Genomic DNA, 24,928 nt, shown 5'->3' with positions numbered 1-24,928 from the left:
CCTGTGTGTAATCAAGTCTCCGTATAAATGCACCTGCTCTTTGATAGTCTCAGGGTTCTGTTTAAAGCCTCTCTGCGCTTTGAAGACAAAGGAACACACCAGGCAGGTCCGAGATACTGTTGTGGAGAAGTTTAAATATTTCCCAAGCTTTAAACATCTCAAGGAGCACTGTGCAAGCAATTATATTGAAATGGAAGGCGTATCAGACCACTGCAAATCTACCAAGACCCGGCCGTCCCTCCAAACTTTCATCTCAAACAAGGAGAAGACTGGAGGAGATAAAGGCGTGGATGAATCTCAGCTTCCTGCAAGTTAACAGTGACAAAACCCAAGCCATGTTAATTGGCACTCCCCATCAGATCCATACCTGCCCAATAACAAGCATCTTATTCGCCGGTCTCACTATTCCCCTCTCAGCCACTGTCACCAACCTGGGTGTGAAACTGGACATTCAACTCAACCTTGAGTCACACATAAAACACATCTGCAAAACCTCCTTCTTCCACCTCAGAAATATTTCCAAACTCCGCCCCACACTTACCCTGACGGATGCTGAGAAACTTGTCCACGCCTTTGTCTCCTCAAGGCTAGACTATTGTAACGCACTCCTCATCGGGATCCCTAGCAAGAGCCTCCAGAGGCTTCAGTACATTCAAAACAGCGCTGCTAGGATCCTGATGAGGGTGCGGAAAAGCAATCACATCACACCCATCCTCCGTTCTCTGCACTGGCTCCCCATCAAATTCCGAATTGATTATAAGATCGCCCTCCTCACTCACCATTGTATCCTCGGACATGCTCCCCCATACCTCAAAGAACTCCTTGCCCCAAAACCAGCCACCCGAAGCCTCCGCTCATCCAATTCACACCTTCTCCACGTTCCGAAAACCAAGCTGCGCACCATGGGCGACCGGGCCTTCTGCCATACAGCCCCTACACTGTGGAACTCCCTCCCCGACCACCTAAGAGCACCCCAATCCACTGACTCTTTCAAAACTGGACTTAAAACTCACTCTTTACCTTAGCATTTCCGTAATTTCTCTCATATCTTGGTTGTCGTCCAGTTGTTTTAAACTTGTCCTTGTTTTGTTTTCTTGTTTTTTATCTGCCATGTAGCACTTTGAGATTCCCCCGAATGTAAAGTGCGTTATAAATATAATTTATTATTATTATTATTATTATTGATCAGAGATGCAGCCAAGAGGCCCATGATCACTCTGGATGAACTGCAGATAACTACAGCTGAGGTGGGAGAGTCTGTCGATAGGACAACAATCAGTCGTGCACTGCACAAATCTGGCCTTTATGGAAGAGTGGCAAGAAGAAAGCCATTTGTCAAAGATATCCATAAAAAGTCTCGATTAAACTTTGCCACAAGCCACCTGGGAGACACACCAAACGTGGAAGAAGGTGCTCTGGTCAGATGAAACCCAAATCGAACTTTTTGGCCACAATGCAAAACGATATGTTTGGCGTAAAAGCAACACAGCTCATCACCCTGAACACACCATCCCACTGTCAAACATGGTGGTGGCAGCATCATGGTTTGGGCCTGCTTTTCTTCAGCAGGGACAGGGAAGATGGCTAAAATTGATGGGAAGATGGATGGAGCCAAATACAGGACCATTCTGGAAGAAAACCTGTTGGAGTCTGCAAAAGACCTGAGACTGGGACGGAGATTTATCTTCCAACAGGACAATGATCCAAAACATAAAGCCAAATCTACAATGGAATGGTTCACAAATAGACGTATCCAGGTGTTAGAATGGCCAAGTCAAAGTCCAGACCTGAATCCAATCGAGAATCTGTGGAAAGAGCTGAAGACTGCTGTTCACAAACGCTCTCCATCCAACCTCACTGAGCTCGAGCCGTTTTGCAAGGAAGAATGGGCAAGAATTCCAGTCTCTCGATGTGCAAAACTGATAGAGACATACCCCAAGCGACTTGCAGCTGTAATTGCAGCAAAAGGTGGCGCTACAAAGTATTAGCGCAAGGGGGCCGAATAATATTGCATGCACCACTTTTCAGTTTTTTATTTGTTAAAAAAGTTTAAATTATCCAATAAATTTCGTTCCAGTTCACGATTGTGTCCCACTTGTTGTTGATTCTTGACAAAAAATTAAAATTTTATATCTTTATGTTTGAAGCCTGAAATGTGGCGAAATGTTGAAAAGTTCAAGGGGGCCGAATACTTTCGCAAGGCACTGTATATATAAAAAAAAAAAGAAATTCTCAACTGAGTCACACGATTCACGAAAATGATACTTTCGACGGAAAAAAACACGGAAATCCGCGGATCCCAGAAAATTCTCATCCCTGAATAAAACATTTCAATCATTTCAAAATTGTCAACGTAGTGGGGTTGGAGGACAATATAAAAAAGGTGGTCAGCAACAACGTACAGATGTATGTTTTTGTTTTGCTACTTTATAAACTCTTGTCACTTCAGACGGTGAGAAGATGTCTTTTTTCTTATAGAATAAAAAAATTATAGTATGGTTACAGACATATATGAAGATTTTTTCATTAAAAAGCTGAAGTAGTTACAGGCTTATGTAGAAATATTTTCAAATACCAAAATAAAAACAAATTGCTTAAAATATCACCACAGCTGCACTTAAGGAATCACAATATGGCATATATATATTGTGTAAAAAAACTGAATTATAGTGAGAAAAAAATAAGAGTCATGTTAAGATTGAAGGACTTGCTTACCTGTAGACATCATTGTCCAAAACTGTGCCTTCTGTCAAGTCAGGCCAAGTGGTTGAAAGATGAAGCTCACTTTGAAAAGAAAAATACATTTTTATGGTAAAAAAGTTTTCATATGGGCAGTGAACTTTTTCGTCACAAAAACGTATAACACCCTTAACCCTTAGATGCATAAGTGGGTCAAAAATGACCCGGTGAGGTTGTTTTTTTAAAATATCTTTGTAATTGAAAACTGTTATCATTTCATATTCCAGGAATTCCTCAAAAAACATGTTTTTGACATTATGCTATTGACATTTTTAACTTACCTATTATATATTTTGAGAAATTATAGTTTTTGTATTACTACCCCAAGTTTCCATAAGTGGGTCAAAAATGACCCGCATGCATTTTCTATGGAATCCAATGGGAACCTTTGATCCTCATCAACTGTGGCTGTGGACAACACAATCTATATGAGAAGTGTCACTCCTCACAAATATATTTTACATAGCAAGAGCTGATACATGTACCGTTTTTTCCCATGTATAATGCGCAAAATGTAACTAATTTATTGTCCTAAAATCTGGGGTGCGCATTATACATGGGTACAATTTTTTTACATTTTCTTTTTTTTTTTTAACTTTTTTTTTTTTTTTGGTGAAGAAAATCATGGTACAACAATTTTTGAAGAAAATCTTGTCACGGATGGTTCTTTACAACGTCACTTTCCTCTCTTCATTTTAACCTAACTGATCGCGGTGGTGCCTTTCTGGGCAGTCGGAGAAATCAACGCCAACAAAAAAAATACATCCAGCCTGGTTCAGAAATCACCAGAAAGATCACCATGACAATTGTGAATAATAAATAAATAATTATTATATATATTATATATATTATTATTATTATAATAATAATAAATAATTGTGATAAATAACTGGAACATCACTCAAATATTGGTGATCCCGTTGAGAGTCTCACATATTTCTTTGCCAACAAAAAAAATACATCCAGCTTGGTTCAGAAATCACCAGAAAGATCACCATGACAATTGTGAATAATAAATAAATAATTATTATATATATTATATATTATTATTATTATAATAATAATAAATAATTGTGATAAATAACTGGAACATCACTCAAATATTGGTGATCCCGTTGAGAGTCTCACATATTTCTTTGCTATCGGGTTTGCTACTGCATGCGCAGTGATACTGACCGGCAGAATAACATCCGGTTGTTCCCAAAGATGATCTTTTTCTGAAATAATTTTATGTTTACGGACTTAAGTAACCCGGCCGGGTCATACCAAAGACTATAAAAATGGGACCCATTGCCTCCCTGCTTGGCACTCAGCATTAAGGGTTGGAATTGGGGGGTTAGATCACCAAATGATTCCCGAGCGCGGCGCCGCTGCTGCTCACTGCTCCCCTCTCCCCCAGGGGATGGATCAAAATCACACGGGGATGGGTCAAATGCAGAGGACAAATTTCACCACACCCAGACGCGTGTGTGACGATCATTGGGACTTTCAAAAAAAAGAAAAAAAAAAAAATTTAAAAAACAAAAAAAACAAAAAAAAAGTCGAAATTTGGGTGCGTATTATCAAAGTCAAAGTCAAAGTCAGCTTTATTGTCAATCCCTTCATATGTCAAGACACACAAAGAAACCGAAATTCCGTTTCCTCCATCCCACGGTGACGAGACATACAAGTAGGCGACACAAAACAAAAACAAGAAGGCACAAACCATAAACAATAAATAATAAATAAAATAAAATGAGCGATGAATAAATAATAGACCAATAAATAAGAGGGGCAAAACCGAGCCAGTGTGCATACATACATGGGTACAGGCTTTTTTCCAGCATCGACATGCCATTTTTAGGGTGCGTATTATACATGGGGGCGCATTATACATGGAAAAAAACGGTAAGTATTATCGCATATAATATGTACAAGGCCATGATGTCAATTGGGAGATTTGAAGACATTCGCCGTACCTTGCGCTTTGATGATAAAAGGACCAGAGCCTTCCGGCTGGAAACAGACCACATGGCAGCCTTTCGTTATGTATGGGACCTGTTTCTGGTCAATTGCCGACAGTGATTCATCCCCAGTGATTGTGTTGCTGTGGACGTACAGCTTGTGCCTTTCAAGGGTAGGTGCAAGTTCCTACAGTACATGCCAAGCAAGCCTGCAAAGTACGGCCTAAAAATATTTTGGGTTTGTGATGCACGCATCCCTATGCAATAGATGGCATAGTTTACACGGGGAGACAACCAGGAGAAGAAGTTCAGAAGAATCTGAGTGAAACCATTGTCCAGCAGTTGTGTCGTCAATTTAGACACACAGGTCGAAACATAACAATGGACTACTTCTTCATCAGTGTGCCTCTTGCGTAGCATCTCTTGGATACGGATCTCACCATTGTGGGGACTCTACCCCAGAACAAGCCAGATATCCCTCCTCTGATGAAGCCTTCCAAGTCCAGGGAGGTTCACAGCACAGAGTTTGGATTCAATGACAACCTTACCATCGCTATGTCAGGAAGAAAGGAAAAGCTGTTGTGCTCCTGAGCACGATGCACCACGACAAAGTAGTGGATGAAACTAGCGCGAAGAAAAAAGAAGTGATCACATTTTACAAGAAGACGAAAGGAGGTGTCGACACCACTGACCAGATGGTTGGCACATACACCTGCAAGCGCCAAACACAGAGGTGGCCACCTGAATACCTACACCTTTTTCACAGCTCAACACCCAGATTTCAAGAGTGGCATCACCAATGCACGACGGCTCTTCCTCAAAGAGCTGTCAAAGGAGCTTGTCACACCACACATGAGGAGTCTGCTGTAACGCTGCCCCCAGCTTCAAACCCCGATTACAGAAACAATGGAAAGGTTAAGATGCTAGGTTTACACAATATAGAAAAACAAAACAGTTCTCCCTAAAAATGTTCACATTACAGGACACAGTCTTTTTGGGGAGCATTATCAGCATTCAAAATTTTTGCACATTTAAATTTTTGCCGACTGGTCTTGTCTATAGTGTTGTTTTAAGACGTCATTGTAGTTAGGTTGCAAAAACACAAGCATTTCTTGGTTTTACTGTTTCCAATCCACTCGTGCCTTATGGCAAGTGAGGATAGACTTGCATATTTTGCAAGTAACCATGCTACTATCTGTCTGATTTTGATAAAATATATTCAACACATTTGTACCATAGAACAGCTGTGTGCAATAGTGCGACAATGATTAAATTTGACGGTTATCATACAGGGTTGCCAGAGCATGAATGGACCCACTTTGGTGACCAAGATAAAGCTTTGCGCTGCTGCCCTCATTTCTCAGCGCCAGTCCAGCCGAACTAGTGAAGCTAATCACTATTCTCAACCACTAAGAGCTACAAGCATATCAGACCTGGCTTTCTGACTTGTGCAGAGACTGTAGTTAGACTGTATCGCATGGAATCCTCAGCAAAGTGGCATGTGATTCAAAGGACAAATTAGTAATTACCGTATTTTCCGGACTATAAGTCGCAGTTTCTGTCATAATTTGGCTGAGGGTACTACTTATAATCAGGAGTGACATATATGTGAAATTATCAACACATTATTACTTGATCATTACCACATTACTTACTTGCACCGTACTAAAAGGCACAGTCTCAGTTAGTAAGTGTGCCATTACTGTATTTAACACAGACATAGGGCGCACCGCATCATAGGGTGCATGCATGCCATGATTTACGGTAAACAAAACAAAATGTCACGGGAGCAAGAAAGTGAGTTCGGTTGTACTTTATTCTACTGTTTAACTATGTACTCGACTGTACTCACATTATTGTTGATCGATATTCATACGCAAATCCGTCCAAGTCCTCATCTTCTGTATCCAAATTAAACAGTTGGGCAAGTTTGCCATCTGACATGCCAATTTCTCTCATCATTGTCTCGTCGTTGTCACATTGCTCTTCGGCAATGATCCCGGCTTTCCAGGAAGCTTGAATTGTGCCTCGTTAGCATGTCTCTTTGTTGATGCCATTTTAGAGGGTCCTAATGCTGTTTTCTTTGCACAAACGATTGTATTTATTTATCAATGGCGGCGGAGGTACACACTCCACGTCTTACATGAAGTCCTCTGATTGGTTTACCGCCCTGATCTACATAAAACGTAATGTCCTTTGATTGGTTTATCGGGGCTACATATTATGCCTGTTTATTACGTCTCTGTGTGGCGGAAGCAAACGGTAGTATTTATCAATGGCGGCGGAGGTACGTACTTTGCTCAAACGATAGTATTTATTTACCAATGGTGGCGGAGGTACGTACTCCTCTACGTGTTACATCCAGTCGTCTGATTGGTTTACCCCCCCGTTCGACGTAAAACGTAATGTCCTCTGATTGGTTCATCGGGTGCCTGTATATTACGTCTCTGTGTGGCGGAAGCCACACAAAACAATGGTGGCGAAGGTACGTACTCCTTTACGTCAGTGATCCCCAACCTTTTTTGCGCCACGGACCGGTTACATGTCAGAAATATTTTCGCGGATCGGCATTTATATAAATAAATAATACATTTATATAAATAAATAAATAATACATTTATAATAAATATATAAATACGATGAAATAAAATGATACGACTGACATAAAAACAAGTACAAATGACAAAAATAAAACTCACCATTACGTTGAATTAGTGGGAGCACTGAGTTTGTTTCTCAGAAACGAGCCGGTCCCATCTAGACGTAATCGGAGACAATGACACCCGAAGTGATTAAGGTTTGTCTTTTATTGCAGGATGCTTGGTCTCCATGTGTTGAAGCAGTTTTGAATGCTTCATTGCCTGGTTAGTTAGCCTGTCGCCACATATTAGCTTTGCGGGCTCGACTGGGGAAACATGTCACGTGACCGGGACGAGTGTCTTGACCTGAATTAATTGATCGTCGATAATTGTTTTTTTTTTCTGTGCGGCTTGGCGGCCCGGTACCAAGTGACCCACGGACCGGTATCGGCCCGCGGCCCGGCGGTTGGGGACCACTGCTTTACGTGACACGTCTAGTCCTGTGATTGTTTTTATTGTCCTGAGCTACGTGGCAGAAGCCACACAAAACAATGGTGGTAAAGGTACGTACTCCGTGTCACGTCTAGTCCTCTGATTTGGTTTTTTTGTCCCGATCTACGTCTACGCCTGTATATTACGGAAGCCACACAAAACAACTTTACAGATTTTTGAATTTGGTTCACACAAAATACGCGCCTTCTTAAAAGGCGCACCTTGGTTTTTTGAGAAAATTAAAGGCCTTTATGTGCACCCTATAGTTGTGAAAATACGGTACTAGTATAGTTGACAAATGCACAGCGGTGCAGAAAGAGTCGGAACAGCGGCAATGAGCGCTCATAGCACAGGGTGTGCCTCTGAGCAATGTGCTTCACTAAGGACAAGCGCTGGGTGCGCGGCTGGCTGCGCACGTAGGAAAAAAGCACTGCCGTCCAGGAGTCGGGACAGCAGCCATGAGCGCTAGCGCTGATAGTGTGGGACGTGCCTCTGAGCAATGTGCGTCACTGTGGACGGGACTGAGTACAAGCGCAGGAGGCGCCAGTCGGCCACGCTTGAGGGAAGACTCACCAACCAGTGCAGCAGGAGTCTAGACACATGACAATATCACTTCTTTGTTCTTTTATTTACTGTAAAGGTACAATACATGCAAAGAAATGTGTGGGAATGGCTATTTAGAGAATGGGAAAGGCTTATGTAGCGTAAAAGTATTAAGGAGGGTTTAAAAAGTGTGTACTGGACCACAATGCAACAGGAGATTCATGCCCAACCATGACTCACTTTGGTTTCGCTATGCATCTTCTTCTTCATATTGACGATATGGTCCTTTGAAGGTGTAGATGTTATATTTGGGGGCAAATGTCAGTTAGCCAGCTGACATCTTATAACATGGTCTGCAGTCTGTTCCTCTGAGCCACACGCATCCTGCAGTAGGTGCCAATCCCCATTTGTGCATGGTTGAGCGGAAGAGACCAACACCAGTTCAAAGGTGGTTAAGCCTTACCCAAGCTGGTCTGGGGAAACATATTCCTGGTGGTATTGTGCTGGCCTCTGCAATGAATCTGCGAAGTCGGGAAGAGCTTTCTTTCCATTCCATGTTCCATTTGCTGTCTGCCCAAGTTGTTACATTGCTGTCTGACTGGTCAGCTTCATTCAGCAGCTCCATTGCAGCAGGGACAAACGGTTGTCTCGACTTGAGTTGCTGGTGTACTCTAGGTGTTGGAGAGAGAAGACGATCGTGCAGAAGGTGATCGGGCTCCTGTGCCCGGCGAGCTCTCTTACCGCGGAGCTCAGATGGTTGGATGCCTGCAAATGTGTACAGTTCGTCCGTTGGTGTGGGCCGAAGGCAACCTGTCACTAAGCGCGAGTGTCGTTAATTGGCTTGTCTATTAAACGGGTGTGAGCACTACGACACCAAACAGGAGTGCAATATTTGTCGGCAGAATAGACCGAAGCTAGAGTGTGTACGGAGTGTCTTACCGTCAGCTCCCCAGCTTGAACTAGCCAATCTTCACAGGAGGCTGACGCGTGTTGTGAGCTTTTTACACAGTGACTCTTGGTGACAGCGGTACGCGAGTGCTCTGTAGAGTTTAATGCCACGCTTTGTAGGCTTGGCAAAGAAAGGTAGAGAACCTTAATTAACGTTAAAGTTAAAGTCCCAATGATCGTCACACACACAACTGGGTGTGGTGAAATTTGTCCTCTGCATTTAACCCATCCCTGTGTGATTTTGATCCATCCCCTGGGGGAGAGGGGAGCAGTGAGCAGCAGCGGTGCCGCGCTCTGGAATCATTTGGTGATCTAACCCCCCAATTCCAACCCTCAATGCTGAGTGCCAAGCAGGGAGGCAATGGGTCCCATTTTTATAGTCTTTGGTATGACCCGGCCGGGGTTTGAACCCACAACCTTCCAGTTTCAGGGCGGACACTCTACCACTAGGCCACTGAGCTAGTAATGTGTACGTTAAGATCACGTTTTGCCTCCTTTTTGTAAAGATGGAAGGCAGCCATCAATCTTTTGGTGGTACTAAGCTTCAGCTTCCATTTCTGCTTGCAGGTAAGGCCACGATGCCAGACGGTATTGTAGGCTGCTGTAAGATCTACAAACACAGCACCTGATTTTTCTTTTGCCGAGAAACAGTCCTCAACCTCTTGAGTCAACAGAGTGACTCGATCTGCGGTAGATCTCCTACGTTGGAATCCAGCTTGCTCACTGGGAAGCATCGGATCGATGATAGGTTCAACACAGGTGAAGATTAGTATCTCTAGGATCTTAAAGGGGATACACAAAAGAGTGATAGGTCTGTAGCTCTTGGGATCCTCTAATGGCTTCGACGGCTTTGGGATAGCAACCACAGACATTTTCCTCCAGATTTTGAGAAGCTTGAGTGTATGCAGGCAGGAAGATAAGAACATGTTTAACAAAGACTTCAGAACAACTCCGGCATGTGTAATCAGCTCCGGGCAGATGGAATCAGGCCCCGGGCTTTTCCGGGTTTTGGTTGATGAACAGCATTGGCAAATTCCTCTGATGTGAACTCCCCAGAGATTGTTTGACCAGGGGGCGTCTGTATTTTCCAGAGTACAGCCACTTCTTTGATAACCAGGTAGGCTGCGTCGCAATCTTTTGTTTTGTATACCGCATTCTTTACCAGTTGCAAAGCAATGGTGTTGACAGAAATGGGGCAAATACGTTGCGATTTCCTGGATTTGCCCGTGAGGTTGTTGAAGGTGTGCCATGCTAGTCGGCTAGAGTGCGTAAAGTCGATGGACTTGACAGCCTCTGACCAGCATTCTTTCCGCTTTTAATCCAGTCGAGCATGTAGAGCAAATACCCATCATCGTTGGATAGGGTAGTAAAATTATTAATTAAAATTTGCATTTTGTTTATTTGTGTTGTTTGTCTGATATTCTTTGTGATCATCTTACTTTAAGTAATGAGACAATGCAAAAATGATTTGAGAAGAGGGCAAATACATGCTCACTGCACTGTAGTTTCTGTAACATTATACACACTATTAAAATATAGATATTTTACCTGATTGTTTCTTCACATGCACCAAATGGAAGCTTCCCAAACTCCTCCACGCCCACCTCGCCTCCAAGAAGGTTGTCAAAGTCTGCCAAAAATCCACAAAGAGCCTCAGTAACCCCTATATAGCTGTGTATTAATACTGTATTCAAATGCCAACCTTAAAATGTGTTTTCAAATTGCTTGAACAAAATTGTGCACACAATCATTTAAAACCTTTATTAAACCAAAAACAAACTGGGGGGAAAAAATAAAACATTGCGATAGCATTATTCTTGTCAAGGATTATATGGCCCAAAAGGCAAAGCACAATTTATATCATAGCAATTTATACGTCATAGCAACGCACACACGCACGCGCGCGCACACACACACATACATCGTTAAAGAATTCTTTAACGATATCATGACAATAGCGTAACATTAACTTCCATGTAACGTCATGTTACTTTCGAAACCAGACATAGGCAAACTACAGCCCACGGGCCACATCCGGCCCACGCGGCTGTTTAATCCGGCCCGTCAAACCTGAACAAATTGTATTATTAAACATTTTTTTTGGTCATTTTGCCTGCAATGACTGCGTTTCCCCAGTAGATGGGGAAACGCCCGCCCGCACATTTACTCCCGGAAGCCGTGTCAGAAAGCTCAGTGCACACTCACAAGCTCAGTGGCCTAGTGGTTGAGTGTCCACCCTGAGATTGGAAGTTTGTGGGTTCAAACCCCGGCTGGGTCAGGCCAAAGACTATAAAAATTGGACCCATTGCCTCCCTGCTTGGCATTAAGGGTTGGAATTGGGGGGTTAGATCACCAAATGAGCGGCACCGCTGCTGCTCACTGCTCCCCTCTCCCCCAGGGGATGGATCAAAATCACATGGGGATGGGTTAAATGGAGAGGACAAATTTCACCACACCCACATGTGTGTGTGATGATCATTGGGACTTTAACTTAACTTTAAGTGCGTGTACGTACTCAATAGTATGGACCGGACCCGGCGCCCTCCGCGCTGTATTTCTATCAGTGCTGAATTTCGAGTGTGGGCTGATACGTCAGCATTCTTGTAATTCGCGCACTGAGGTTTCAGATACAATTTTACGCTATGGCCACCCACAAACCTTCCCCTGGAATCCTTCCATTAAAATGAGTGGCCCAAGAAAAAGAAAGGTGGACACTGAGTGCCGGGTGTTCAAAAGAGTGGACAATTTGGCTCGACCTACGTGTGTGAGCAGACGTTCAGCCACATGAACGTCAACAAAGCCCGTCACAGATCTAGGTTAACAGACCAACACCTCGGCTCTATCCTAAGAATTGCCACAACAAATTTTACTCCAGACTCCACTAGCAAAAAAGGGAGACCAACAACACTATTCCCACTGAAAATGAAGGGGAGTTTCTCTAGTTTGTTGTACATAACAAAATGCATTTTGAACATAATTTGTACAAATAGCAGGGATTGAAACTAGCGACCGTTCTCATTTCCAAACAATGCAGGATGCTCAAGGACATTGATGCACCACATGTTTGCAACTGATCTTAACTTTTAATGTTCTTAAGGCCCACTTTACGAAGTGTTTCCCGTTTCCTCACCACTGTCACCAGGTGTTTGTGAGTTAACGCTCTGCTCTGATTTTCAGATATCTGTCACCGTGTTGCCGTTTTGATTTCTTTATTACTTTATTTAGATGTATTCTTTTACTGATTCTTCAAGATGATGTATTTGTTCAGAATGTTTGTTGTTTGATGTGATTTCGCCTCAATAGATAAACATCTTTCATAAATCTGACCTGAAGGCGCTGAAGTGATGGAAATTGTTATTCATAATAACAGTGTCGTATTTAATGAGAATCATTGATCGTAGTTTTTTGGTGAAATATTTTTTTTAATGCCGTTAACAAATGCATTTGTTTTCAAAAAGCTTTTTTGAATATCCACGCTTTACTACCTACTAAAGGCCAAAACCTTTTATGCAATGACCTTTACATGTCGTTTATATTCACACAAACACTACATCGATCTGCTCCTGGTTCAGCCCCCGGTCAAAATTTAGAACCCAATTTGGCCCGCAAGTCAAAAGGTTTGCCCACCCGTTCTAAACCCACATGATTGTAAAAGTACAAAAGTACCTTTGTGTTTTTTTGTTTCCATGTGCTCCATAATGTTCCTAGCGCCGCGACCTCCATAGCTGATCATATCTTGACAGAAAATACACAAAACCTTCCCCGGGACATCTACTTTATGGATATGTTCCATCAGGCACGTGGTTACGGACTATGTTCCGAGTTGTACGATGACGCTGCTCTCGAGCCATGCTCATCTGAAGCAGTTCTTGATCCCGTTCATCTTGTCTATTTCCCTGCCACAATCCTCATGCTGGCAAAACCCTTTGCTGAGTAGGCCCTAGATCTATCTAACTAAATAACTCGTCTACAAGTGATGACAACAATTCACATTGTGGCGGTGTAAAAACACTAGTTCTCCGCGTAAGTTAAGTTCACAAGTGGAAATGATGTGACGAAAGTAGCGCCAAAATGCTGCCGAAAATAAGGCGGATTGTTGTCGCATCACTGCTGCCAGTGAGTTAGGTTTACAGAGGCAAGCCGATTTCTATATTCACAGTTTAACTAATTTTGCCTTGAGATGTGCCAAAAGATGCCGTCGCGGCGGCCGGGCGAATGCTCGCGAGTCACCAAGACTAACGTTGCCGCTTCCATAAACCCCCCGTTTTTTCTCAACGGATTTCACGAAAATTATACTTTCGACGGAAAAAACACGGAAATCCGCACAAAGTTCTCATCCTTGTAAATGCTAATTAAAATACAGTCAAACCTCGGTTTTCAAATGTCCCGGTTCTCGAACAAATCGGAATTCGAACGAAAAATCCGAGATATTTTTGCCTCGGTTGTCGAACAAATTTCGGAGGTCGAACCTCGCGAGATGAGCCGAGAGGCCCTTAGAAAACCCGACCGCACGGTCCGGATGCCGACTGAGTCCGTTGTTATTGTATTTTTGTTACTTTGAGGATTGTATTAACCCCTAATCATGCATCTAAAGAAAGCAAGTGGGAGCAGTAAAGCCATCCTAAAAGACGCTCTTAAAGCAATGCGACAGTGAGTGCCCGGCGCGCTGCGGTTGCGCGATTGGACCAAATTAAGCTCCCTGCGCACTGAGGTCCACTTAAATCTTGGAAAGTACATCAGGACTTTAAAAATATTTTCTAAATTTCAGCGACGGCTCTGTCACAATAATGCGACCAGCGCGGTGCAGTTGCGCGGTCGGCGGCGCGCTACGATTGCGCGTTCAGCGGTGCGCTGCATTTGCGCGATTGAACAAAAATGCACAAATGAAAACATGCTTAAAAAAGGCGTTTTTTTGTTGTCTTGGAACGGATTAAATTTTTTTCCCATTATTTGTAATGGGAAAAATAGATAGAATAGAATTCGAACGATTCGCTTCTCGAACCACCTTCTGGAACGGATTGTGGTCGAAAACCGAGGTTTGACTGTATCTACAGAAAGAGAATTGAAAATTTACAATCAAAACAGACAGTGTCTAGGGAGCAGTACATTTGTCCGTCTATTGTCTCCAGTCATCATTGAAAGCTGTTGTACAGTCTGATGGCCAGGGGGACTAAAGAGTTATTGTATCTGTTGATGGAGCAGGGCAGACAGCAGTCTCCCAATGAACACATTCTGATGCCAGATGGGATGCAAATCAAACCCACGCTGCCCTTACACAATTCAGGCGAGTCTACCCTTATCTTCTTTCAACTGCCTTACCAAGACAAATAAATAAAAACATGTCTACATAAGCCGGCTCAGTGGCGCACTGGGTAGCACGTCCGCCTCACAGTTAGGAGGGTGCGGGTTCGATTCCACCTCCGGCCCTCCGTGTGGAGTTTGCATGTTCTCCCCGGGCCCGCGTGGGTTTTCTCCGGGCACTCCGGTTTCCTCCCACATCCCAAAAACATGCTTGGTAGGCCGATTGAAGACTCCACATTGTCCCTAGGTGTGAGTGCAAATGGTTGTTTGTCTCTGTGTGCCCTGCGATTGGCTGGCGACCGGTTCAGGGTGTCCCCCGCCTACTGCCCGATGACGGCTGGGATAGGCTCCAGCACTCCCGTGACCCCCGTGGGGACTAAGCGGTTCAGAAAATGGATGGATGGATGGATGTCTACATAAGCCAAAAAACCTTCTCTGATTTTCACGTTATGACATTGTTGATTGAATAATTTGAAGTTATTAAATTTTATTTATTATATTTTAAATTTAAATTAAGATCTACAGTACAGTGCAATACTACACTAACTTGATAGGTCACAGTCTGACATTTTTTTTGTTAAGTGCACCGATGTTTAAGAGTCATTAATGTGTAAAAATAAAACAACAATGCCTCCCCCACCACACCCCCATACTCATCTGTTTTTGGGTAACCTCCCTCAAATATGAGTTGCAGTTAGGATGTAACCCACCTGGACGATAGGAAATTCGCATTACCAGAAATTGATATTACCAAGAACTAAATGTTCCTTGGCAGTGAAGAGTGACTTACTGTAATTTCTGGACTATAAGGCGCACCAGCTAAAATTAGGGGAAAACCTTTTTTTTCTTCATATAAAGCCGCACAGGACTATAAGCAGCAGGTATTATAATGTTTAATTATCATTTGTAAGAGAATATACACAAAGAGGCTTGTCAGGAAAGAGATGGTTCTTTGGGGACGCATACCTTTTATTAACACGTTTATTGACAGAGATGAAGGAGCTCTGCAAACATACCGTTTTTTTCCGTGTATAATGCGCCCCCATGTATAATACGCACCCTAAAAATGGCATGTTGATGCTGGAAAAAAGCCTGTACCCATGTATAATACGCACCCAATTTTCTTTTTTTTTTTTTTTTTTTTTTTTTTTTTTTTAAAGTCCCAATGATCGTCACACACGCAGGGAGGCAATGGGTCCCATTTTTTTAGTCTTTGGTATGGTCTTAACTAGGCTGGATGTATTTTTTTTTGTTGGCGTTGATTTCTCCGACTGTCCGTAAAGGCACCACCGCGATCAGATGAAAAGAGAGGAAAGTGACGTGCGGACATGTGAAAAAGGCGGCTCTGTATGGGAGAGACGTTGAAGAGGAATAAAAACACCCTTGGAAACCAAAACTTGCCCCTCGTCGTGACTCGGAGCCGCAACAAATGTTTCGGATTTGTGTAGGGTACATTGTGACAGCAAACGAGCAGGTGATCGAGCAAGCGTCTGATACGAGAGCATTGCGTTCGTATGGAGCGTGTTTGAAGTGAACAGCAGGGACGAAAGGAACAAGGCAAAGTGTTGTGAAATAAAATATTACCTGTAATACGCATTTTGTTATTTGCTGATTGTATTAAACTATCACATTCATTGTCAGTCAAGAAAAGAAGAGGACTATTATCCCTTCTTTGATGAAATGACCAGAGCACAGTACAAACACACTATTGTTCTTGTAACGTGTTTTGTATTTAAGTGCTGTCTGCCCCTCGCTCACCGTCGGATCATTGCATGTGTTACTGTCATGATGTCTGTTTGGTTTCTGTTCCTGTCTTTGGTAATGTCACCCTGTCTTTTTGTTCCACGTCTTTGTCGGTCAGTCCTGTTGTTGGTTTTGTTGTACCATGATTTTCTTAAAAAAAAAAAAAAAAATTATTTAAAAAAAAAAAATTAAAAAAATGTTTTAAAAAAATTTGTACCCATGTATAATGCGCACCCCAGATTTTAGGACAATAAATTAGTTAAATTTTGCGTATTATACACGGAAAAAAACGGTACAAAAATGTATAAATCTCAGCAACAACCATAATAAACTTAATGTGCAGGAAACACTAGCCAAACAAGAATAATAAATAAAATGGGACCACTTACAGGGGTTAAGTTGGCAATGCGATACGAGCTACACATAAAGCTCCGGAGAAGACATAACCGGGAAAACAAATACTGAAAAGGATGACGCAACAAGATGTCATCAACAATAGCCCAGTGCCCTCTAGTGGCCAGAGGAAACCTCTACAATAACACAAAGAAGCTCAATGTTCTTCGTCAAGAGCCAAATCTACTGCCTTTTACTTAAAAGCGGCATTACAGGACTGTCTCAGAAAATTAGAATATTGTGATAAAGTTCTTTATTTTCTGTAATCCAATTATAAAACCCAAAATGGCATACATTCTGGATTCATTACAAATCAACTGAAATATTGCAAGCCTTTTATTATTTTAATATTGCTGATTATGGCATACATATCCTATCTCAAAATATTAGAATATCATGAAAAAGTATACTAGTAGGGTATTCAACTAATCACTTGAATAGAATAGAATAGATCTTTGTCATTGTCACATGTACAACGAAATTTAAAAAGTGCCAACCGATCCGCGCATGCGATAAAAAATATATAGAATAAATAGAATAAAAAGATAAAAAAAACAAGATAAAAACCCACAGAAGAACATACACAGACATAATCATTTACGTTTAGCTGCATTCAATGTGACTACCGCTGTAGGGTAAAAACTGTTGGCGAATCTGCTAGTCCTCGACCTAATTAATCTGTAGCGTCTGCCTGATGGCAACAGTTCGAAAAGGGAGTGGCCAGGGTGGGAAGTGTCCTTCAGAATGTTCTGTGTTTTTTTGAGACAGCGGGTTCTGTGTAGGTCTTCCAGTGTGGCGAGAGGGCAGCCAATGATCTTCTGTGCTGTGTTGATGACCCCTTGGAGCTTTTTCCTCTGAGCAGCAGTGCAGCTGGAGTACCAAACACATATACAGTACGTTAAAGTGCTTTCTATGGAGCAGCGATAGAAGGACACCAGCAGTCTCCGTGTAATGCTGTGCCTCCTCAGCACCCTTAAAAAGTAGAGTCTCTGTTGGGCCTTTTTAAGCAGCTCAGAGGTGTTCACACCCCAGGTGAAGTCCTCCTCGATGTGGACTCCCAGGTAGCGGAAGGAGGACACCCTCTTCACACAGACCCCGTCGATGATGAGTGGTGGAATGTCCGTTTTATTTTTCCTCCTAAAATCAATGACCAGTTCTTGGGTTTTAGCCGTGTTTAGGAGCAGATTGTTCTCTCCGCACCACTCCGATAGCTGGACCACTTCGTCCCTGTAGGCAGACTCATCCCCCTTTGAGATGAGCCCCACCACGGTTGTGTCATCCGCAAATTTCACAATGGTGTTGCTGCGGTGGGCGGGGGTGCATGCATGTGTGTAGAGCGTGTAAAGCAGTGGGCTCAGTACGCAGCCCTGTGGGGAGCCGGTACCAAGACTGAGAGGTGTGGATGTATGACGGCCCACTTTCACCCTCTGGCTGCGACCCGTCAGGAAGCTCTTAATCCACCTGCAAGTATTATGTGGAAGTCCCAGGCCCTCCAGTATGTCCACCAGTCTGTGGGGGAGGATGGTGTTAAAAGCAGAGCTAAAGTCCACGAAGAGCATCCGCACATAGCTCCCCGGCTGCTCCAGGTGGGACAGTGCAGCGTGGAGGGCTGTAGCTACTGCGTCCTCTGTGGATCTATTTGCCCTGTAGGCAAACTGGTGGGGGTCAAAACCTCTGAACAGGAGTGCTGTGATGTGACCCCGTACCAGCTTTTCAAAGCACTTCATGACCACCGGGGTGAGTGCGACTGGCCGGTAGTCATTGAGGCTGGTGATGTGGCGTTTCTTGGGCAGGGGGACTATAGTGGAGGATTTTAAACAGGATGGGACAGTGGACTCAGTAAGGGACTGGTTGAAAATCTTTGTGAAGACCCCAGCCAGCTGATCTGCGCAGTCCTTCAGGACACGCCCCGTGACGCTGTCAGGACCCGCAGCCTTCCTCGGGTTGATGGTCCGCAGCGTGCGCCTCACCTCGTGCTCCTTCACTGTGAGGGTGAAGCTGCTGCGGTCTGTGGGATGTGATGTGGCCCCTTCAGGTGGCTCGGACTCGAACCGGGCGAAGAAGGTATTGAGGACCTCTGCCAGTGAGGCGTCCCCTTCAGCAGCTCCGATGGTGGTTCTGTAGTTGGTGAGATGCTGGACTCCCTGCCACACCTGCTTGCTGTTGTTGCTGTCCAGGTGATCCTCAATCCTCTTCTTGTAGGCAAGCTGGGCCTCTCTGATGCCTCTCCTCAGGTTGGCTCTGGCTGTGCTGTAGAGAGCCCCGTCCTCAGACCTGAGGGACAGGGCGGTGTCCCTCTCCTCCAGCAGCCGAAGGACCTCCCGGGTCATCCAGGGCTTCTGGTTGGGGTATATCCGTATAAGTTTGTCCATTGTGACAGTGTCTGTGCAGTGCTTGATATAACACAGAACACTGTCTGTGAACACGTTCAAGTCCCGGTGTTCGAAGATGTCCCAGTTAGTCCTGTCGAAGCAGTCCTGCAACTGCTGAGAGGCGTCATTAGGCCAGGTTTTAACAGTTTTAGTGATGATAGGAGCTGATTTCCTGATGGTGGTATATGCCGGGATTAATAGCAGTGACATATGGTCAGACTGGCCCAGGTGAGGTAGCTGTTTTGCCCTGTAGCCTAGCTTGATGTTGGAGTAGACCTTGTCCAGAGTGTTTACTCCTCTAGTGGCACATTTAACATGCTGATGGAAACTAGGGAGTGCTGCTTTCAAATCTACATGATTAAAGTCCCCTGCCATGATGTGGACTGCGTCAGGATATCTGCTCAGCTGGCTGCTAATACTGCCATGTAATAGTCCGATAGCTAGCTTAGCATTAGCCTCCGGAGGTATGTAAACAACAGTCGTCATGACTACGGTAAATTCACGAGGGAGGTAAAAGGGCCTGCATTTAATAGTCACGTACTCCAGGTCCGGGCAGCAGTGACTGTCTACAGTCACCATATTAGTACACCAGTTGTTATTGACGTACATACAGAGCCCTCCCCCCTTGCTCTTACCGGAGTTCTCAGTCCTGTCATGACGCTGTGTGGTGTATCCTGCTAGCTCGATAGCAGAGTCCGGTATGAGTGGATGAAGCCAGGTTTCGGTGATCAGTACCATGCAGCAGTCCTTCACGGTCTGGTTCGCAGACATCTGTAGCCTTAGTTCATCCATTTTGTTAGCAAGAGACCTGGCGTTGGTAAGAAACAGGCTAGGGAGCGGTGGTTTGAACGGCTGCTTCCGTAGCCTGGTTAGCGCGCCGGCCCTGCAGCCTCGTTTTTGCCTCCTCTCTCTGCGCTGCCTTCGCTTCCTCCCAGCGGGGATGGTGATCCAAGGGGAGCCGGGGCGCCTGATGATATCCTCCGGTATGTTTTTCGAGCGGTGAAACTCCGCTGCGACACTCAACTCGCAGCAAACACCTATCCTGAGGAGCTCCTGCCGGTTGTAGGTGGTGTATGATTGACATACAGTGGGTACAAACACTAACAAAAAACAAACAATGCGTAGATCGGGAGAGCACTGAGCCGCTGCAACTGCGTGCGCCGCCATCTTTCCGTCCGCCCTCTTTCCGTCTCTTGTTATCAGGATCAAAATCGTCTAATTAACTCGAAACACCTGCAAGGGTTTCCTGAGCCTTGAAAAACACTCAGCTTGATTCAGTAAACTAAATCACAAGTATGGGGAAGCTGATCTGACTGCTGACCAGAGGACCATCATTGACACCCTCCATCAGGAGGATGAGACACAAAAAGAAATTTCTCAAAGAGCAAGCTGTTCACAGAGTGCAGTTTCAAAGCACATCCACAAAAAGTCTGTTGGAAGGGGGAAATGTAGCAGGAAACACTGCACAACCGAGAGAGATGACCGTAGCCTTAACAGCATTGTGAAGAAGAGTCGCTTCCAGAATTTGGGGGAGCTTCAAAGACAGTGGACTGAAGCTGGAGTCCAGGTATCAAAAGCCACTGTTCACAGACGTGTCCGCGAAATGGGCTACAATAGCCGTATTCCCATGGTCAAGCCACTTCTGAAGCGTCTGACTTGGGCTATGGAAAAGAAGCACTAGACAATTGCAGAGTGGTGCAACGTCCTCTTTTCAGACGAAAACAAGTTTTGTATTTCATTTGGAACTTAAGGCGCCAGAGTCTGGAGAAAGGCTGGAGAGGAGCAAGATCCAAGTTGCTTGAAATCCAGTGTGAAGTTCCCACAGTCAGCTATGGTTTGGGGAGCCATGTCAGCTGCTGGTGTTGGTCCACTGTGTTTCATCAAGTCCAGAGTAAATGCAGCTGTGTACCAAGAGATTTTAGAGCATGTTGCGTGTTGTGCGGGGATGTCCGAAGTTGAGGCAGGAAAAACAAATATGTGGAGTGTAGAGTTGGTCCTTTATTGGCAAGATCTTGGGTTGTTCAATGGCAGTTCGTACACAATGGCAAGGCGGCACATCAACAAGAACGTCCGTCTCCAGGTCAGCTTGTTTTATACTGTCCGGAAAGGCGGGAACTTGTCACATGACCATTTGGTATCTGTGAGTGTGGGGGGCGTCACCCCTCTGTGTGTGTGGGTGTGTGTGTGCCTATGTGTGTGTTGTATTAGTGTTCTGATTGAGCAGTTATGTTTATATAAACTAAGGAAAAGAATTGCATAATATGAACATTAAAACGTCCATGAGATTGTCTAACCTAATAGAATATGTACAGATTGCTGTTGCTCTCTCTTCAAGCACTACATGCTTCCGTCTGCTGAAAAGCTCTATGGAGATGATTATTTCATTTTCCAGCATGATCTGGCACCTGCCCACAGTGCAAAAACCACCAGTAAATGGTGTACTGACCATGGCATTACGGTCCTCGATTGGCCTGCCAATTCTCCTGACCTGAACCCCATAGAGAATTTGTGGTGTATTGTGAAGAAGAAGCTGAAAGACACCAGACCCAACAATGCAAATGAGCTAAAGGCCACTATTGAAGCATCCTGGGCATCCATAACACCTCAGCAATGCCATAGGCTGATTGCCTCCATGCCACACCGCATTGATGCAGTAATCCGTGCAAAAAGATTCCCAACCAAGTACTGAGTGCATTAATGGACATTTTCAAATGGTTGATTTTGTTTTGCTGTTATAAATCTTTTTTTTACTTGGTCTGAGGAAATATTCTAATATTTTGAGACAGGATATTTGAGTTTTCTTAAGCTGTATGCCATAATCATCAACATTAAAATAATAAAAGGCTTGCAATATTTCAGTTGATTTGTAATGAATCCAGAATGTATGACATTTTTGGTTTTGTAATTGCATTACAGAAAATAAAGAACTTTATCACAATATTCTAATTTTCTGAGACAGTCCTGTATATGGATTTATTTTGTCCCCCATAATGAGGGTTTGTGTACGAAAGCTTCCTTTTTCCAAATACGATATGTCTCCCAGCTAACCTGGGAACATCTCAGAATCCCCATGAAAGAGTGGACAAAGTCTGGCCTTTTCTGCTCTAGCTGTTCTCCACAAGACTTGACCCCAGTTTACAAAAGGATAGCTGGATCATTTTTTATAGTTTTTTTTACAATGTGTTAAAAAAAAAGTCTGTTTTCACACATGGGTGGGCTGGAATGTATACCCTGTGATGAATGGGAGTTCAATGGCGTTATCAAGGAAAGCGTAATATGCAGATGATCAAGACAGCTGAGCAATAAAGGGCTGGGACATAGTCTGTGAATACATCCGATAGAGCACACTGAATATCGTCTGAACTATATACACTTACCAGGAGGCTGCAGTGGCCAAGAATGTTGCTGCCAGTCCTGAAGAATGTAGGTAAAACGGATTGCAACATTGATAGGAGGCAATGGGTAGATGGTGTAGCCCTAAAAATATGGAGAAAAGTTCATGACAACAGTGATTGATAATGATAATGAATATTCAATATGTATTGTATGTGTATGTGTGTTTCACGTATGAAGTTTACACATTTACAGGACATGTGAATACTTTCTTCTTTGCACATTTAATAGCACTCTTAGTTTGTAAGGTGTAGGCAGGAATTAAATTTAGATTTTATATGCATGTGTAAATGGTTTAAAAATTCCTTTCTCTGTGGATGGATGGATGGATGGATGGATGGATGGATGGATGGATGGATGGATGGATGGATGGATGGATGGATGGATGGATGGATGGATGGATGGATGGATGGATGGATGGATGGATGGATGGATGGATGGATGGATGGATGGATGGATGGATGGATGGATGGATGGATGGATGGATGGATGGATGGATGGATGGATGGACTTTATTTATCCCACAGTGGGGAAATGTTCTTGTCACAGCAGCGTACAAGAATACAAGAAACAAGTGCCAAATGTAAAAATGGATAAATAACAGACAAACAAGGACAAAGACAAGTGCCATTAGTAGCGGTAGAGACCAAACAGAAGGAAACCAACACATGATCAGGTGCCGCACGTGTTGTCGAGTCTGACAGCAGTGGGAATGAAGGCCCTGCGGAACCTCTCCTTTCTACACCATGGGTGTAATGGTCTGCTGCTGAAGGAGCTGCTCAGGGACCGCACAATGTCATGGAGGGGGTGAGAGGTGTTGTCCATGATGTTTTAAGTTATGTTAAAGTAATGCTATTAATGTTTTGTAAAAGGAATGTTCATTAAATTTCAACATTTTCCTAATGTTCTTGTGCTCTTTACACCAAAACAAAAAGGAAAGCCATGATATTTTGGTTATTTATAACATAATATGGTATAATTTTAATCGTCCGGCCCACTTGACATCTACCGGGACCGTATGTGGCCCACAATGTGAAATGAGTTTGACACCCCTGGTATAAAAGCGAGTGCGTGCGTTGATGCGTCATGCGTTGATTAGCTTCTTAGGTTTGGTGTCTATGTGCTGCTCCCGATAGGCTTACATGTATGTCAATCAAGCGATTCTAGCCTATAGAAAAAATGTTTTTTGTTAAATGTCATGCGATCAACCAGTAGTAGCTTACTTCGGTGACGTCCCTGACCACCGTTTCCGTAATGCTGAAAGCGATGTGACCTTGTAATTTACATTTTGGTAGAGCGCTGTGTACAACCAGTATGGATCAACAAATTCATCAATTGATCCATATACGGTTTTGGCCCGAATATAAGACGATGTTTTTTGCATTGAAATAAGACTGAAAAAGTGGGGGTCGTCTTATATTCGGGGTCTAGACATTATACCGATTTTCACTTGCGCTTCACTTAAATTAAAGGTTGCTGGTATCGACTGAGTATGTTGCTGTGATCGTGTGCGTCTTTGACACAAAGTGAGTATATACACATTTCATTGTTACTACTGTCCACTGTTGTGCCGTTTATCCGATCGCAGTTTGCTTCGTGTGCGCGCAGTTTGATTGACAGCTCCGGCGCGCTCCTTTAAGTTTGCCTCGCATCGTACGAGTAGCCGTTACGCAGCGGCACAGCGACTAACGGTCACCAGCAAATGTATTTTGTTGTCTCGATCGATGACTTATGTTTGGTGTGTTGCCGAGAGTATTTCATTTATGGTTTTTTTTTGGGTTTTTTTTGCCAATAATTCAGTAAAGCAATCAAAACTGAACCACGTCTTCCCTCCTGTGTTCGGACCGACACCCGAGGGCGAAAAGAGCATAACCATCTGAGCCAACCCCCTATACAGTCCTCAGGCTCCCCAACAATAGCGGAAGCAGTTTGCATTCTTTTTTTGCAATGTTTTTCCTTATTCAGATTTTGTTTCAAGACTAGTTAGACTTCACTTTGATGGTTAATGCAGTTATTGCAATTTTGTTGTTTTACCACAGTAGATTGGTTTATTTACATTTCAAAAACCAGAAGCCATTCATTTACAAATGTGATTGCACTTTAGTTTACATATTTAAATGTTCAGATATTAAGATGTGATAGACAGGTTTTGCATGATTTATAAATAATAAAAACTAATTTAGTTTTCAAAAAGTCTTTTTTCAGACTTGAGTCTTGAAAAAGAGGGGGTCGTCTTATAATCGGGATCGTCTTATATTCGGGCCAATACGGTATAAGGCGCTCAAATAAACTTGACTTGACTCTGCATTATAACGCGCACTGTGTTTTTTTGAGTAAATTTTAAGTCCTTAAGTGCGCCTTATAGTGCGGAAAATACGGTATACTGTGGTACTTGTATGGTGAAGAGAAAAATTATAATTTGCCTTTTTTTTCTTTTAACTATTCAGCTTCTGTTGACATTTTTCTATGTCACAATGACAAG

The 24,928-nt window shown here is 43.4% G+C and overlaps 1 protein-coding gene across 11 annotated transcripts in view; it reads right to left on the bottom strand.

Annotated features, from left to right (window-relative positions):
- rab3gap1 (RAB3 GTPase activating protein subunit 1) overlaps positions 1-24,928 on the bottom strand; it is a 176,501-nt gene that overhangs the window by 128,351 nt on the left and 23,222 nt on the right. For all 11 annotated transcript variants that reach the window (XR_005101404.1, XM_037280619.1, XM_037280621.1 and 8 more), the window contains 3 exons: positions 22,431-22,530; positions 10,793-10,874; positions 2,716-2,784 (listed from right to left, as the gene is read on the bottom strand). Coding sequence is in view for 10 of the 11 variants with exons in the window: in XM_037280619.1 (XP_037136514.1) it covers positions 2,716-2,784; positions 10,793-10,874; positions 22,431-22,530 (251 nt within the window). In the remaining variant the exon portion in view is untranslated. The remainder of the gene's footprint in view (positions 1-2,715; positions 2,785-10,792; positions 10,875-22,430; positions 22,531-24,928) is intronic.

This window comes from Syngnathus acus, chromosome 21, assembly GCF_901709675.1.
Source record: "Syngnathus acus chromosome 21, fSynAcu1.2, whole genome shotgun sequence".
NCBI lineage: Eukaryota > Metazoa > Chordata > Actinopteri > Syngnathiformes > Syngnathidae > Syngnathus > Syngnathus acus.
The sequence above is the reverse complement of the archived record's forward strand: the minus strand, read 5'-3'. Positions and strand labels throughout refer to the sequence as shown.